General features: G+C 44.5%; 1 protein-coding gene across 4 annotated transcripts in view; it reads right to left on the bottom strand.

The window, feature by feature from the left end:
- Window positions 1-18,427, bottom strand: part of TTLL7 (tubulin tyrosine ligase like 7) — a 1,782,535-nt gene that overhangs the window by 599,133 nt on the left and 1,164,975 nt on the right. For all 4 annotated transcript variants that reach the window (XM_044073411.1, XM_044073409.1, XM_044073408.1 and 1 more), the window contains exon 13: window positions 8,989-9,124. In XM_044073411.1, coding sequence (XP_043929346.1) covers window positions 8,989-9,124 — 136 coding nt within the window. The remainder of the gene's footprint in view (window positions 1-8,988; window positions 9,125-18,427) is intronic.

Genomic DNA, 18,427 nt, shown 5'->3' on the forward strand with positions numbered 1-18,427 from the left:
CCCTGGGGGCTATGGTGAGACCAAAGGGCAGGGCACGAAACTGGAAGTGACTGGCTCCTAACCGGAAGCGTAAATGACTCCTGGATGCCTTGTCCATCTTGATGTGGTAGTAGGCATCCTTGAGATCGATGGAGCACATCCATACTCCTTTCTCCAGCAGTGGAAAAATGGACTGAAGTGTGACCATCCGGAACTTGGACTTCAGAAAGTACAGTTTTGTACCTACCATAAATGTAGATGTCCGAGAGGAATGCATCTGCAGTCCTTACAAATGTCCTGATTCCAAAGTCTGGGTCTGGCCTCGGCTGGTGTCGCACTTCACCCGACATCATTGCGGCAGTTATTCGAATTATAAAGGCATCAGCTGGCGCCATTTCCTCAGTGTTTCTTGCCCCAGATGCCAGGTGCCCTCTTGGTATAAATTTGGATAAATGCAAAGTTTCCAAAAATAGTAGAGCAAACACACAAAATAGGAAGGAGTATGGTAGGTACAAAACTGTACTATGTCCTTCTGCATCTGCAGTGAATACCATAGCTAAACTAGGGGAGGAGGAAAGAGAATAGATTATGGGTCAAGATGGCAAATGTACGGAGGTCCAAGTAGCAGCCTATAATGTCCTCCTCGTAAAGCTGTGGTAGTGGGTGAGGCCTGATAACACCTATCCATTTGGAGATTGTCTGTTTAGAAATTGGTTTTCCTTCTTTTCCTGTTGCATAAGCTACCAGAAGCTGGTCAGTTTTCTATTGTTTTTGTCCTGTCCAGGTAGTAATTGCCTGTGTACATCCAAGGTATGTAAGAGCTTTTCTCCTGTTCTGTGGATTGGGGAAGAATGTAGGAAGGTGGATAGCCTGATTTAAAGAGACTCTGGATACCTTAGGCATAAATGTAGGATTTGTTCTCATGGACACTCTGTCTTGATGGAAGATGAGAAGGGTACTGCCATTAATACTTGTAGTTCAGAGACCCTTCTTGTGAAGTTATTGCCAGTAGGAAGGCAGTCTTCCAGGATAAGTATTGCAAGTCTGCTGTAGCTGCTGGCTCGAAGGAGGTAGAGTCAGTTTTCTAACACAAAGTTCAAGTCCCATGCTGGCAATGGAGGTTTCCTGGGAGGTTTACATTTTAATTCCCCTCAGAAACTGTCTGAGCAGAGGGAAGACAGGAGGATCCAGGCTGTATTGTGCTGAAATAGCTGATGCATGTATCTTGATGGAGGAATAGGACAGGCCTATGTGAGTACTCCAGGATGTTGGCTATGTTCACCAGTGTCACATCTTGCCTTTGCAGCACTCCAGGTGAGATATCTTTTCCATTTTGCTGCATAATTCTTTCTTGTTGAAGGTCTAGAGCCTCAGGATTATGTCCTTAACCCTTTGGGATAAATTTGGGTTAATTTCTGTCATGTAATGTTCCAGGCAGTTAGCTGCAGAGTTTTTAGGTTTGGATGCAGAATGTTGTAGTTGTTCTGTGTCAGCAGTAATGGGATCAGGGGCAGTTTCCATATTTGTGGGACATGCTCCTCAGCAGTGGGTACCAATATTGTCTTGGCCAGTCTGGGGCTATCAGAATGATCCTCGGACGTTCCTCTTTGATCTTGAGAAGCACCTTGTGCATCAAAGGAAGTGGTGGGAATGCGTATGCTGTCAGGCTTTTCCAACTGAAGGATAGGGAGTCCACCTTCCAAGCAAGTGGGTGGTAAGTCCTTGTGCAGAATTTCTTCAACTGGTGATTGTATGGGGATGCAAACAAGTCTATTTGTGGTAATCCCCATTCTCTTGTGATGGCTTTGAAGATGTCCGCAGCATCCATTCGTGGGCATCTGTTGTAGTTCTGCTTAGAATGTCTGCTAGAATGTTTTCCTTCCCTGGTACATAAATTGCCTGTAACGGAAGGTTGTAGCTCAGAGCCACATCCCATAGGTCTAGTGCCAGCCGGCATAGGGGGTATGAGTGTGTGCCTCCCTGTTTGTTGATGTACCACATAACTGTGGTGTTGTCTGTCCTTATCAACAGCTGGCCTTCGTGGAGAAGAGGTCTGAATGCCTGGATTGCCAATTTTACTGCCATCATTTCTTTTAGATTTATGTGCAGATGCAGTTGGTCTTGAGTCCATAGGCCTTGAATGCACTTGTCCATCATGTGTGCCCCCAACCAAGGTCTGAGGCATCTGATAGTTTGTCTTGGTTGACTTTTGCAGAAGGGCAGTCCTGTGTTTGATTGTTAGGGCCCACCATAAGAACTCTTGCTTCAGGCATGGGATCATTGGAATTTTGGTTTCCAGGCTGTGCTTGTGCTGAGACCACAAATTCTTTAGGTACCACTGTAGCTTTCTCATATGAAGCCTGGCATGAGGGACCAATTATGCAGGATGCCATGAAGCCTAGAGCTTGTAGCACTTTTTCTTGCAGTCAGATGGCTCTGCTTTGTTAATGCCAAGAAATAGAGAGGAAGTTGCTCTTTCTTTTCTGCAGTTAGAAATGTCATTTGTTTTGATGTGTCCAGTTCTGCACCCAGAAAGGTTATTATTTGGGATGGAATCAGCCTTGACTTTTTTGTATTGACTGTGTATCCCAGGGCTTGTAGCAGGTAGATGACTCTTTATAAGTCTTCTGTTAATTTGTTTTTGTTGTCCGCTTGTATCAGGCAGTCGTCCAGGTAGGGATAAATTTGAATTCCCTGAAGTCTGCAATGAGCGATTACTGATGCCAGGCATTTCGTGAACACTCTGGGTGCAGTAGATAAGCCAAAGGGCAATGCTGAGAATTGATAATGCTCTGATCCTGCAAGAAATCTGAGGTATCTTCTGCAAATTGGTCTTATGGGGACGTGCAGGTATGCCTCCTTGAGATCTAGAGTTACCAGCCAAGACTCCTTGCCCAGCATGGGAAGAAGCTGCTGTAGGGTCAGCATTTTGAATTTTGGAACAATGAGGAATGTGTTTAGAGCGACAGACAGAGAATAGGCCTCCCTCCATTTTTTTTTTTTCTTGGTAAGGAAGAGAGCCTGGTAAAATCCCTTCCCTTGCTCCATTAATGGTACCTTTTTCCACAGCACGCATTCTTAATAATTGAGATATTTGTTTTAGAGCTTCTGCCCTTTGAGAAGGTGGTAGGTTTGGCATTCCTCTCTTTCCTGGTAGAGTATGGAAGTGGAACCTGTAACCTTTGTCTATAGTCTGCAAAATCCATTTTTCTCTTGTAATGCAGTGCCAGTTTCTTGAAAATAATGTTAGCTTTCCGCCTAAGGCTTCTAGTTGTTCCTGGTTGCCACTGCCAAGTCACTGTGATTGAGTTGTTGTAGTTGTGGTGGCTGTATCCGTGCCTGGTTGTTACCCTGCCACTGGCGACCCCTGTAGGCACCCTGGATTGGTTTCTGCCTCTAGCGCCTATTCCTGCCTCTTTGTGCCTTAGAGGAGTCGGGAAAGGACCAATTCTTGGAGGCCAATTCCTGCTAAACCTTGGAGGTTGAACTTGTAAGAAATCTTTTACTGTTTGCACAGATTTAGCTTTCTCTTCCATCTTTTCCAGAACCTGCTGGGGGGCACAAATAAATTGACCTTGTCCATAGGTGCATCCAAAAGCTTAGATTTGACATGGTCTGGTAATGCCTGCTCCTTCAACCATGCATGCCTCCTGATAACTGTGCCAGTCATGGCTGATCTAAAGGAAGCCTCCAGTGCATCATAGCCACATTTTAAAGAATGGTTACTAACCTGCTGTATGTTATGTAACATTTCTTGAACATACTTTTATCTAAAGATTCTTCAGAGGACAGCTTTTTAGTCAACTGGTCAAGCATAAACTCTTGATATTGAATCATATGAAATTGGCAGTTCAAAGCTCTAGCTGACAAAGTAGCAGAGGTGTAAACTTTTACCCCATCTCTAAGGACCTGGAATCCCTATCAGAGGGAGGGGTTTTTAGAAGAAGTAGCAGTTACAGCTTTAGGGCCCTGGGAGATAGTCTCTGGATCTGCAAAGGGGCCTTATATAAGTGGTGATGAGTGTCCGGGACCCTGTAGTACCTATCTGGTTTAACAGGAGCCGGAGGTAAAGTATCAGGAGTAGTGCAAGCATCATTAAATGCATCATCAACAACAGATAGAACTGGGGGAATAGCTAAAGGCCTATGCTGTGGTAAGTGTAGAAAGGTCCTAAGCCTTTTTCTAGAGTCTGAGAAATCTTGGCCCTGCCACTGAAATTGTTCCCTCATAGCATGCAAGGTTTCCCCAAAGGAAAATTCCTCAGGAGGAGAGGCTGAAGGGATGGACTCCTCCACATCAGAGTCTTCGTAAGGAGAATAAGAAGCCTCAGGAGGGTCTGTATGTTCTGAATCATCAGAGGAATCATCTGTGGCTACTGGCTCAGGGGCTCCTCTCTCCTCTAGGCCTCTGGAGGAGGAGAGAGAGAGTCTGGATGAGGCTGGGGGATCTGAAATTAAAAAGTGATGAGATCCTCTGGGCCAAAAGCATATGGGGAGCTGTGCTGGGCCTGTGAGGAGGGGCTTGGCAGGCACAGGTTTGGAAGTTTTGGCTGCTTTAGCCCTGGCAAAGGCCTTAATAGACATAGCTGGAGGAGGCCGAGCAGCTCCGTGCAGGGGTAGAAATATCTAGTGGAATGGTGTCTGATAAATCCTGTGAAATCGCAACAGAAGGCTGGATTTCTGAAGCCGTTTACCAGAATAGAGGAGGCCTCGGTAGAAGGCAAGTTATCGGCTGAAGAAAGCGGTTTCGGCGAAACTTCAGCCGAAACTTTTGGTAATTTGCGAGTCGGAGGATCCGATGGCATAATGTAGGCAAAATCGAGCCGAAAATCTGTTCAGCAAAGTCGGCGGCGTCTAAGCGTCCGTCGGTTAAAGAAGCACAGGCTAGACAAGCTGCTACGTGGTCTGGGCCTAAACAATGTATGCAATAGGAGTGGAAATCTTTATGAGGTATTTGTTTCCCACAAGATAAACAGTTATTAACTTTCTCTGACATCGGCTGAGGCAAGAAAGAGTCCCCAACGGGGTACTTAGCTTTATAGAAGTCTTCGAAGTAGTATTCGGTAGTAGTAATCTCTGGATCTGACCGACACGCGGCAAGAAAGACTGAGGAAAATGGCGTCGGCTGATGCCTTTATACCCGAATAACTGCCGCAATGACGTCGGGTGAAGTGCGACACCAGCCGAGGCCAGACCCAGACTTTGGAATCCGGCCGACCGAAGGGCTGCCTGACGACAGGACAACCCATTTGTAAGGACTGCAGATGCATCCTTGAAGGACATCGTAGTGATTCAGTCGACTGAGATCCAGCATGGGTCTTAGGTCCCCTGTTCTTTTCGGCACCAAAAAGAGTCGTGAGTAAATTCCTGATCCGACATGGTCTGAGGGGACTGGTTGGATGACTCCTTTTTCTAGCAGCTTTGCAACTTCTAGTGCTGCTTGATCCCATTGACTGGGTGGGATCCTTCTGACTGGGGGGGTCGACGCAAAGGGAATAGTGTAACCTCCGGTAACTATTCGAAGCACCCAACGATCCTGGGTGATGCTTTCCCAGGCTTCCGGATGCAACGAAATTCAGCCCCCGACTGGCTCCGGAATAGCACAGTCGGGCAATGCCTCAGGAACGCAGGAAGGAAGAACTGCGAAAGGAATTGCGGTCTCCCAAGTTGCGGGGGCCTCCTCTGACTCTAGGATGGCGTCTTCCAGAATAATCCCCCCCCTCTGCTTCTGGAGGGGGACTCACCTTGAGCTGCGGGAAAGGGCCTCTGAGACTTTTTTTCCTCCTCTCTGAGCCTTGGGATAAGGCCTAGAAGGGAGAGAAAAATGGGCCCCTATGGCAGATAGGGTCTTTCCCTCCTGTTTGCATCTGGTGAGGGTGTCTTTCACTTTGGGTCCGAAGAGAGAGGACCCATCAAAGAGGGCGTCAGTGAAGGAAGACTTAAAGGCCTCCACAAAATGACATAGGCGCATCCAGGATTGCCTTCTAAGAGCTACGCCTGAGCTAGCTGCCCTACTCGCCCTTTCGGCTGCATAAGATATGAGCCTCATCGATGAGTTGACAATGGAACCTAGGGTGGACAACTGGGTGTTAACAGTCTGCGCTACCGCCTCACGTATGTTACCCATCAGAGTATCTCCTAGCTCCTTCAGGAGATCTCTTTGGAGCTGAGTGAAATGACAGAGGTAATTCAATGACCGTAAGGTAAAAGTCGCCAAAGACAGGGTACACTTCCCATACCGGTCCATACTCCTGGACTCCTTGTTAGGAGGATGGACTGAAGAAGAAGCCTCTGCAACTTCCTGCTGAGTGGCTGCCACCACCACCAAGGCATCTACCGAAATCCCTTTGGTAAGGAACTCTTTGCCCGGGGGAGCCGACAGAAACTTGTTTGGACGTCTGGGCACCGGTTCCATGGAATCAGGGTTCTCCCACACCCTTCGACAAATCAAGTCCAGGAGTTCGTCGAAGGGTGGAGGCCTTGAGGAATACCGACTCCTCCTCAATGGGGGTCTTGGAAGGCCATTCGCCTCTCTGCCTCAAAATCTCCAGGATGTCGGAGAAAGACACATCATCGGAGGATGACTTGGGGGACCCCTCTGACTCCTCGAGGTTGGTATCGGAAGTGAGGGACTCGTCCTGGGAGTCTATGTGCTTCCTCTTGCACAACTTCTTACTAGGGGGCTCCTCAGGCACTGACTCTGAGGGGCCCTCAGAAAGTAGGGGCCTGCTCAAGGGGGTTATCCCCAGACCTTTGGACTCTGCCATCCAAGGATAGGGGGGCATCAGAGGCTCTAGCCGGGGTGCAAGGGGACAGAGTGACCGATCCAGGTGATGTAACTGATGATCTGGCCAGTGTGCTCCTCATGACCTCGAAGGCAGGTCCCCCTGAATCCGAGGACCGACCTGTCTCCGAGACCACGACCGGAGTCGGGATTCCCTGAGCCGAAGCACCGAGAGGGAGGCTCGGAACCGACAGTAGTCTCGAAGTATCCCCCTCGGGTCCGACTGAGGAATCCCAAGTACTAAAACCAAAGGATGGAACTGACATGGTTGGAGCTGATGCCGGCTCTGATAGACTCACATGGGGTATCGGAGCCAACACGAGAACATCACTCAGCATGGAGCACTCCAGCTCTGACGACACCTGGGTGCTCAGAGGAGGAATCACAGGTACCAGAATGGGGACTGGCACCGGAGCCGACTGGGTTGGAGCTGAGAACAGTTTTGCTAGCACCGGCGGCTGCAGGAGCCTCTGGACCACCCTATCCACATCCAAATCAGACAGCCTAGATGATCTGGAGGAAATAGAAGGTGATCGGGATCTCCCACCTGGAGACACATGCCTGACACTGGGTGACCAGCTCCAAATAGGCTCCAATAATATCGGAGCCGAGGTCGGCTCCAGCACCACTGATACCTCCTGCGGCCCCGAGGACAATGGAGCTGAGGAGGTAGTATCCCCTATCGAAACCTTTTCCTGTGGCCCCGAGGACAATGGAGCCGAGGAGGAAGTATCCATAATCGAGACCGTCTCCTGCGGCCCCAAGGACAATGGAGCCGAGGAGGCAGCAACCACTATTTTAACCTTCTCCGGGGGCTCTGAGGAAGCAGACGGAGCCGGAGATCTCTTCTTGGCCTTGGAAGGCTTAGATTTAGGACTGGAAGAAGAAGAAGAATCTAAGGACTCCTCAAAAGAGGGCTTAATCAGGCCCTTCAAAATCAGTTTATTTTTTCTTTCCTGCAGTACCCTCGTGCTAAAAGCGTGGCAGAAACTGCAGGACTCCTGCAGGTGAATAGCCCCAAGACAATACACACAGATGGCATGGCCATCCGTAATAGACATTTTATAGCCACATTTAGTACACTTTTTAAACCCGGAGGGTTTATGCTCCTTCTGCTCTTTAGACATGGTAAAAAATAACAGCACACTGTCAACTGATAATGACACAAGAGGAAGGCAGGAAAACAAACACCACTAACGGCCAAGGAACTCTAAATCAAACGTTTCTTGGAGTAGCAGGGAAGACAAGAACAAATCCAACTACAGTTTTAACACCAGAAAAACAACATAGGAGAGGACTAGGTCCTCTAACTTAAACGGGCCTAGCCCGCCAAACAAAGGGATACCACAAACAGCCAATCTCACTAACACTCACAATGAAACTTAGACAAGGAGAAAACTAGCTATTAAAATAGCTTTTGTAAAATAACAGACTGCTAAAATGCTTAGAAAAAGTATTTGAAAGTGTACTTAGCCACAGCCAAGCGAGACCATGTCCTAACTCTACGAGTGGCAAACGAGATCTGGGGCTACTGTGCAGTGCATCTTGGGATACCAGGTTAGCCCAGCCAATTAGAGACTTCGTGCTAGAGAAATCTGGCCGAGTGGCTCCGAACCCGTGAGTAAGGAATGTAGGCAAGGTAGGACCACATAACATTTCTAGTTTTGAAGAACCTGATAAATGATCACAGAAAGCTCTGTGATTGTGATTACATTTCTTACTTATGAGATTGTCTTTCTTTAATGACTCCATCTACTGTGCTGCTAGGGGAGGTGTTGTTTCTGACTATGCCACCAAGGGATACACTTTGAGTATTGAGCCTGAGCTCAGACAAGAAAGACCAAGAACTACCTGGCTAGGAAAAAAAGGCAAGATTTACACACACACACACACACACACACACACACACACACACACACACACACACACACACACACACACACACACACACACACACTCTGGCAGTGCTTAACTTGAGACAGCAATGAGTGCATGCAGTGATACCTACAAGACCACTGTAGTGATGCTTGCCACAGCCTTCATACCACTGAAGTGTTACTGTGCTCTTTGAATTGTTCCAACATGATGCACTGCTCTTTCCTGCTGGAAATAAAATTGTGCAGTAGCTTATGTTTCTGAATGCCCACCATGTCATTATTTTATGGAAATATAGATGCTGTGTTTCTTCACACATCTTTAAATGTCACACGTCAACCCTTTACATACCTTCATTTGTTTAAAGGGGTTGTTCAACTCTCGTTGAAGTGAAGCAGCCCTCCCTGCAAGGAATGTTTGGAAAGCAACAGCTAACAAATGTTCATACTTTTCTTGTAACATCTTGTCATCAGGTGGATATATACGTCTGTTAAAAGTCAGGAAGATAGAGAAAGACAAACAGAAAAAGAACATACTTGTAAGCAGAAATCAGTAAAGAGCAAATATTTTGTTGAAGGAAAACTTAAGTTACTTAATACTACATATAAAGAAGCTTATGGCTGTCAAGCTAAGTGCAACAGTATTAGAGTTGAAACAAGTGACTTTTGCAGCTTATTTTGTAATACTGCATCTGAACGATATGTTAATGGACAGTGCATTTCATGACATATTTACCTTAAACTAGATTTTAACATATCACAAAATACAGATGACTACACAAGAGTTTGTAATGTAGTTAGTTTCTAATCTTAGTTAAAAATTTAGATGGCATAGTCACCATACATGACTATGTCAATAAACTAAGGATCTGTTTAAACAAAGGTAGATGCTATTAGCATTGCTATTATTTGTTTATAAAGACAGCTAACATGTTTTAGTTATTGATATAACCTACACTAGAATGAAACTGTTTACAGGTGTAACCCAGGAGAGTTACATGAGGTTAGAGAGTGAAAAACACAAATGCAAAAGATATACTGTTAAAATACAATAAATGTTTGCATGTTTCAAAAGTCACCAAGACAACAGTACTGCCATAAGACGCATGAAACATACACAGGAAGCAGTTCAACAATAAACCTGAACATACAGTAATACAATAGTAGATACATAAGCGTTACCCTGTAAAAGTCAACAAGAAAGATGAAAATGTGATCATATAAATAACAGCTACATACATACACATATACACGAAAAATACTTTTATTACAGGCAGAAAAGTACACTACCCTGCTAGGGACATGTGATGCAGGCAAATAATAACATAAAGAGTGGGGTTCAGAAAAAAAAGCTAAATTGCAAGAGTCACTCACAGCTATCTGCAAATAAAGACATCTAGCAGTGATTAAAGAATATACAAGCATCAGTTTATGACTAAGTGCAAAATTACTATTATTATATTTATAAGTCCCAAATGACTTACAGAACTGACTAAAATAAACCCACACTAAGCCACAAAACTGAACACTGTGATTTCTGGTGTGCATGCAAGCTTGCACAAACATGCACATACACACAAGTTACTCCTCAGGCAGCATCAACAAACTTCAAAAGAGACCACAGCTCTGTCTCTTGTGAGTCAGGCAGAAATTAAAACTGATCAATTAAGGACATATACATAAGATAGAAGAGGTCACTTAAGGTTAATCATTTGTGAACTGAGGGGGTGGAGCTAGGAACTAAACTTTCTATTTAAGGGGTAAAATAAAACCGTTCAGAGCTTTACTAGAAAAGCTCACCAGACTCTGCTACACTTTGCTGTGAAGGAAAGGTTAGTTTGCTTTTTATTTGTTGTATTTTGTAATACTTTATTGCCTTTTTATATTTTAAATACTGTGATTTGTTTTCTTTGCCTTGTGTTTTACTTGCATTCTGCGTTTAACTGCATATTAAAACTTCAAAAGAGACCACAGCTCTGTCTCTTGTGAATCAGGCAGAAATGTTTTCCCCACCCAACCAACCCAGTTACTGTCGTGTTCTTAAATACCTCCATCTTTCTAGTTGCCTGCCTCTTATGTTAATTTGACCATATATCTCATTTCCTCTCTGCTTTCACTGGCTTGTATGAGTAAGCACAAAATTATCACTTTGTGAAATCACTCCCCTTCAACTATTTAAATTTATTGGCCATCCTACTGTACTCCACAGTACCAGAATACAAAAGTGACCATCCCCTTTCAATCTATCTTGCTGTTTTAAAAATAGTGACTCTCCACTAAAACTTAACTTTTTAGTCAGGTAAAACTTAAGTTACCTACTTTCACATTTAACTTCTCTAGTGCATACTGCAGTGTTTAGGATAAACCATTTTTCATCTTACCTTTAAGCATCCCTGTGACTAGCACTTGCTCTAATACCTGCTGGAAAGCACTAGGAAGCCTTAAACAGATAAAAGCACTCAACTCCCCTTGTTAATAATGAGAAATTAATTGTAGGCACTAAACAGCCTATAATTGCAAAGTACCTTGCTAAGGCAGGGGAAAACAGCTCCTGTACTTTACAAAAAAAACACCAAACCAGGCATGTCCAAGGGTCAGCTTCCGGTGATTTCTTCTGTCCACCTGCTGAATCTGGGCATACTGGGGCAATGCAGCAATTGCCTCGTGTACACAAACAACCCTCTCCTCCTACCACCCAACACTACGACCTGTGAGAGATGCACTTATGTAGCCAAACTGGAAGCAAAGCTCTCTCCACCCAAGATTGTGCTAGACAGTCAAGAGGAGAACGTTAACACCTGCACTACACCTCAAGCAACACATAGGCCTTCTAAACTCACACCACCAACACCCACACAAAGCAAAATTAAATCTACATATGCAGATGCCCTTAACTGTAACCTGCCCAAACAATAAGGACCTCCAAAGCTGAAACGCAAAAAAACACCAATCACAACAAAAGTGTCACATAGCTCACAACACCAGTGTGCCACGCAGCAACAGCCCCTAAGGCAAGACAACATACCTAAAACTTTGGTCATAGGTGGCTCTATAGTCAGGCACACTGATGTCCCACTCACCAGGCTGAACAAGGAGAAGATTACAGTCAGCTGCCTGTCAGGTGCCAGGTTCCGCCACATAACGCATGCATCAAGTCACTCCACAGCAAGTACAAATACGACTCTGTCATTATCCATGTTGGAGTGAATGACTTGAGACATACCTCCCTGGACTACATGAAAAGAGACATGGAAGAGGTCTCGGATCATGTGGCCCAGGCAGGTAAGACCCTAGCCCTGAGTAGCATCCTGCCTTCGCCCAGAATGATATCACAACATAAGGACAAAATGATTGACTTCAACAATTGGCTAAGCTTCTGGTGTCATTCAAAGGGGATCCAGTATCTGTCTGCCTGGGATGACATGATCAACAGACCACGATGCTTTGCCAGAGATGGTCTGCACCTGTCGCCCCTGGGATTCAGGTTACTGGCTAAGGCTCTTGCCACCCCTATAGTGCCTTTTTTAGGCAAATTTCAAAGGACAAAACCACCACTGTAACAGGTACAAGCATGCAAATTCTGAAGGTAATGCTACTCAATGCTAGAAGTCTAAACCTCAAAATGCACTCTCTCGAGGCACTCCTAACAATGGAGAACATCAATATCTGTGCAGTAACTGAGACCTGGTTCAAGGCTTTAGAGAGCACCCCTGCAATACCAGGCTACAACTCTTACCACACTTTTCAGCCACCAAACCAGGCCCGAAACACTAAAGGTGGAGGAGTGTCCATATTCACCAAGGATATTCACACCACCAGGCTAGCTGCCCAACACAATGAGTCTAAAATTCTCCAGGTGCAACTAACACTAGGTAAGACTGCAGTCCAAATTGTAGCTTGCTACAGATCCCCCACCATGCCCCAAGATTCTCACTACACCTTTCTAAACATACTGGAAAATATTAAGACATAATAAAACACCCTAATACTGGGTGATTTCAACTACCCTGCCATTAACTGGGAAAACTACTCATGTACCAGCACCTTTGCCCAACAGTTCTTGGAATTCATAAATTCCGACACCCTGGATCAACTAATCCATAGTCCCACCAGGGGCTCCAATATCCTAGACCTGGTCATTATCAACATGGGAAATCAATGCTCCCCACCTATGGTCACCCCCTCATTGGTTAGGTCTGACCATAAGCTAATCACCCTTAACATCCACATCCCACCCCCACCCCCCAGTAAGGAAACCTCCATAAAAAACTTCTCCAAAGCCAACTTCATGCTACTCAAGTCAGAAGTGACAAACTTCATGACACCCATGTAGACGGGAACTGAAAGTTCGACTGCTGAATCCTGCACTAAGGCACTGTACGAGCACATCCACTCATGTATAAATCGTGCCATCCCAAATAGAACCAAGATGCTCTCCTGCAAAAAAAGGAAGCCAATCTGGTGGCCCCCTGCCATAAACAAACTTTACAACAAAAGGAAGAAACTGTTGCAAAAAAGAGAAAAATCCCAGGATGCAAAAAACTCCCTTACCAGCCTCAGTAAGAAGCTGAGATCCCTCATAAAATCCTCCAAAGCTAGTTTTGAAAATAAAAAAGCCAAAAATTCCAAAGACAACTACAAGGCATTCTATAACTATGTCAATAATCTAAATGGCAATGCTCAGATCTGCTCTGAGCTACAACAGAATGGCTTTAAATATACTGATCCCAAGGATATCCTGGCAGATCAATTCAGTGCTAACTTCACCCCCTTTCACCCCTTAAACGGCCCATTTCAATACCAGAAGATTGCCAAATTCCGGTAATAACGGCCACACAGGTAAAAAAACACACTCTCCAAAGCTAAGAATACAGCATCCATGGGACCAGATGGCATCCCGGGCTGTGTATTACATGAACTACAAAATGAACTGGCACCTCACCTAAGTCTCATGTTTAATCATAGCCTCACCCCAGGCTTCGTGCTCACTGAGTGGCGCACAGCTACAGTTATCCCACTCCACAAGGGGGGATCCACCTTGGATCCCGGGAACTACCGTCCCATCAGTCTGACGAGCCTGATCTGCAAGGCCATGGAAAGTATTATCATGGAAGTTATAAACAAAGACACTGACAACTTTCAAACACTGGACCCCACCCAGTTTGGGTTCATGAAGGGCCGATCATGGCTCCTGACCTGACTGACTTCTTCGAATCAGTCTCCAGAGCTGTGGACGAGGGTAAGGCGGTCCACACAGCCTATCTGGACCTCGCCAAGGCCTTCAACACCATTCCCCACTCTGGAATCATAGATAGACTTACTATGCTGGGAATTAATCCCTACATCACTCGATGGGTTGCCAACTGGCTTACTGACAGAAACCACACTGCAAAAGTAGACGACTCCAAATCCAGCTCCAGACAAGTGACAAGTGGAGTACCTCAGGGTTCAGTCCTGGGACCACTCTTGTTTGGCATCTACTTCTCTGAAGTACAGGCCAACACTAAGGGACTCTGGCTAACAAAGTTCGCAGATGACTGCAAACTGGGAGCCATTACTGAATCCCCAAATGATGTGGATACTCTACAAAACAGCCTTACAGAAACAGATGCTTGGTGCCAGAGCCATGGCCTCAAGCTAAATGCCAAGTAATGTATAGTTATCCCCTTTGGGAAAAAACATATACCCATGAATTACCACATAGGTGGCAGTACACTAAACACCGAAAGTGTGATAAGAGACTTAGGGACACAGGTGGACAGTGGTCTCACCTTTGATAACCACAGTGCCAAAACAGTCAGGAAATCCTTCTATGGCACGCCTCATCACTAAGGGCTTTTCATCTAGGAAAAAGGAGGTCATTGTCCCACTGTACTCATCCCTCATTAGACCCATTACAGAATACAATGCCCTGTTTGGTATGTACCTCTCAAGACATCTGCAATAACTGGAAAGGCTGCAGAAATACCTCAATAAAAGAATCACAGGCCTAAAGCAGATACCCTACGCTGACCACCTTAAAAAACTCCAGCTATACTCTGTCGCATGTCATCTACTCAGAGGTGATCTCTGCTTAACAAACAAGGCCATGTCAAACTCCGAGCTGTTGGACATGCTACACTTAAAGAAATCCCAGTACCTCAGAGCCACACGCTCCAGGGATCTAAAATCACAATAAACAAAACATGCTGGAGGGATAGGTTCTTGACCCAGAAACTCCCTAGACTCTGGAATAGACTGCCCATACATGTAAAGCGGAGCACCTCGTTGGCCCTCTTCAAAAGGAACCTTGATGATTGGATGGGAGAAAGGAAATTCACCCCGGGGATCACGTCAGTCACCCTGCTAGACAGGGGTCCCGGGAATTAAATAGTGTGGGAAGAAATTGCCAGGGAATTGTTATGGCTAGGCTTGTATAGGCCCTAGGGCCGATAGCCTAGTATCAACCTATGAACTTATGTGCTTTTTGTGACTCCATTTGCCAAATCTTGGGCCCCCTTCCAGTGAATCTCAATTCATTTACTCCCTGATGATAAAAATGTACAGATTCAGGTGAAAGATGATTAACAGAAGCTGTCATCCAGGCAGGTATGAAGGCTGTCTATTGCCAGGGCAGGCCTTCTGCAGCCCTATCCCCCACCACAGACTGTCACGACTAGCAGCCCACAGGACCTGCGGTGGAAAGCTAATACCATTACAGGCTTTGTCCCTGCCTCAACACCCTGCTAAACATGTGTCTGAAGCTCTCATTATCAAAGATGCCCAGGGCATTTTCTCTTTAAATTTTAACCCCACTCCTGGTGGCTGACATGGGCATACATATCACTGTTGTGGCCTACTATGCTACAATCAGCAGCCTGGTAAGTCAAACCTTTGTACCCTAATCTGTGCTGCAATGCTGGAGTCAACATACCTCCACTCACAATACAGCTTGTGACTGAAACCACCTCTCCCACTCAGTTCGTCCAACTCCTAATCCATTACTCATTAGGCCATCTGGATCATAGTCAGGGTTTTATCCATCTAAGCCAGGGGTCTGCATCCTTCACTATCAAAAGAGCCATTTTGGCCTTTCTCATACCAAATAAAATTCATCTGGAGCCACAAAACATATTTGACCCGTAAAATGAAGATAGCACAGCATACTAAGTTTTATATATATAGTTATTATACTATATATAAAAGAGCTACGTTTATAAGAGCAACATTTAAAATCCGTCCCTATTTTTGTTCCTTTGTTGAGATTTTTATTGAGATCACTTGATTGCCATCAGTGTGTTTGCATGTGCGTGTGTGTGTCATACCTTTCATCCTCTTAGAGCAAGAAATCTGGACAAAGCCATAAATAATGGGGGGAGACAAAGGCCCAAAAATAGGGGCACTTTAAATATCGCTCTTGCAAAATTAGAAAGTTGATAGAACAGGTTGTGCATTAGCATGAATTTTCTGGAGAGTATGAAGTCTGAAGCTCAAATGTCTGTCCATATTTTCTGACTTCAGCTCAAAATAATTTGCCAGTGATTTGACAGAAAAGAACAATTTTATGAGAAACAGACCAAAAATATGATAAAAAATCAGGACATTCTGCGAAAATCTGTACAGTTGACAGGTAACTGTGTGCGTGCTTGTGTGTGTGGAAAATGCATGTTAACAGAAACAGTGCTTGTCAAGTAAATTTATAAGTTTATAAGAGCAATATTTAAAATCTGTACCTATTTTTCTTTCTTCTTTTCCCCTTTATTTGTGGCTGTGTCCAGATTTCTTGTGGTTAAGAGTTTCAGAGGTATAGTGGAGAGGTATAGAAACCTTTCAGGAGATGCTGATGCTGTCAAGGAATTATTGATCGCTCTGTTTGTGTGGAATGCATGGTAAAAAAAACATGTTATTCTGGCAAGTTTATAAGTTTATAAGAGCAGTATTTAAAATCCATCACTCGATTGCTCTCAGTGTTTGTGTGTTGTGCTGCAGAGTGGTCATTATTTTTCAAAGCTACAGGGAGCCACCACAGAGGGGTGGAAGAGCCGCATGCGGCTCCAGAGCCACAGGTTGCAGACCCCTGATCTAAGCCATGCAGCTGGGACATGTTTCAATTGGAAATGGTATGTTAAATGTGGAAAGGCTGAGTTAAGCTGATATGGTTACGTAACTCGCTCTTTTGACTTGCACTCTATGATTACATGTACTCTAGTAGCTTGCCAAAGGTTAATGCTAAGTTATTTTGCATACTTTCTGAATCCCACACATTTTCTTAGTTAAGATTTAAGCTTGTGTGAGCTCTCTGAAGAAAATGCAGTACCATGATCTTAGCATTCCCACTCTCAAATTATTGAAACTTTACAAAGCCAAAAGTCAAAAGCCAAGCACATCACATGAATCCATAATATCATCATCATCAACCCCTTTTTCACCAGTCTTCTACATGTGGTTGGGATGTCATGTCAACTGTCTCCTACCGTCTTCGACAGTTATGCCTGATTGTTGCAGGTCTTACCTCACGCAATCCATCCATAATGCAAGCCAAAGCAAGTAAAGCACCCTTACTCATTATAAGACTAACATAATTTCTTCTGGTAAAGACTGGCTAAGAAGTGCAGCTGAAAATGTGGCTCTCAATCTTCCCAGGAACAGCTGAGGAGTAAATTGATTTGAACTCGAGAAGATGACTGAATAAGTAATCAGGACCAGAAATTTATGACAAGGAAGAAGAAAAGCAGTAAAACTAATGGGATTGTTGAACTGCAAATGGAGATTAGCACTGTTCACCTGAGAGATAGTGGTCCAGAAGGTAATGGGCCTGAAAAAGCTGATGGCATGGTAAATGGTTATGTTGCTCTCCACACACACAGTTCCACCTCATCATGACCGGTCTACCAAAAATCAATAGTAAAGTTACTGACTGTGTAGAAAAATTATCTAAAAAAATATCAGACATGACACAAGCACTTTCAGGGTGTGCAGACCAGCTGACTGAGATTAATGTTATGACGGCAGACATTTCCTACTGTCTGATTTCTTTGGAGGCAAAAATGTATTTCTTAGACAACAAACAGATAAATGCACAGACTAGGACAAGAAGGAAGAACTCCCACTTCCTCAGGGTGCTGGAGAACACAGAAGGCTTTGATTGTGCTGTATTTTTAGTAAATTAACTGGAGAAGTGGACAAATATACTACTTGACAGAATGAAAACTGAATGTGTCCATCAAACTTCTGTTCTGCAAGCAGTGAGCTCCAAGTGTTCTCAGCCCATCATATGACCACAGGAAATGCAAGGCAACCAATACCCACCCTTAGGCCATATCTCCTTTTCTGTGGAAGACCAGAGCAGTGAAGTCAGGAGTGAACTTGTGAAGACCCATCCAATCATCCATTTCCGGTTTGAATGAAGACAATGCATCCCACTGCTTGATTTGCAGTGTGAGTCTATTCCAGAGATGAGGAAGGTGTTGCGTAATTAGCCTTTCTTTCTACCATGTTTTACTTATTTGTTGATAAAAATTTTCATATTATGAGTCTGTAAGATACTGAATAAAGGGAGAGTGCTTTCAGTCTTTTCTGGTGGCTTAGGATTTTTAAGCCTGAAATCTTAATTAGGAAACTCTGGGATCTTATTAGTTGTTTGATATGTCTACTAAGGTAAATCCCAATATGGGGCTTTGTAGTCAATAACTGGACCAAACAAATGCTGAATATAAGAGAAAAAAACCTCTTTAGATCAGGACAATATGTCAGAAAACTTGCCTCCTCTCTATTTCTCGACCTGTCCAAAGCCTTTAATACTATCTCTCATC

The sequence above is a fragment of the Protopterus annectens genome, chromosome 5.part1 (assembly GCF_019279795.1).
Source record: "Protopterus annectens isolate FY-2018-M chromosome 5.part1, PAN1.0, whole genome shotgun sequence".
In the NCBI taxonomy this organism is placed as follows: Eukaryota; Metazoa; Chordata; order Ceratodontiformes; family Protopteridae; genus Protopterus; species Protopterus annectens.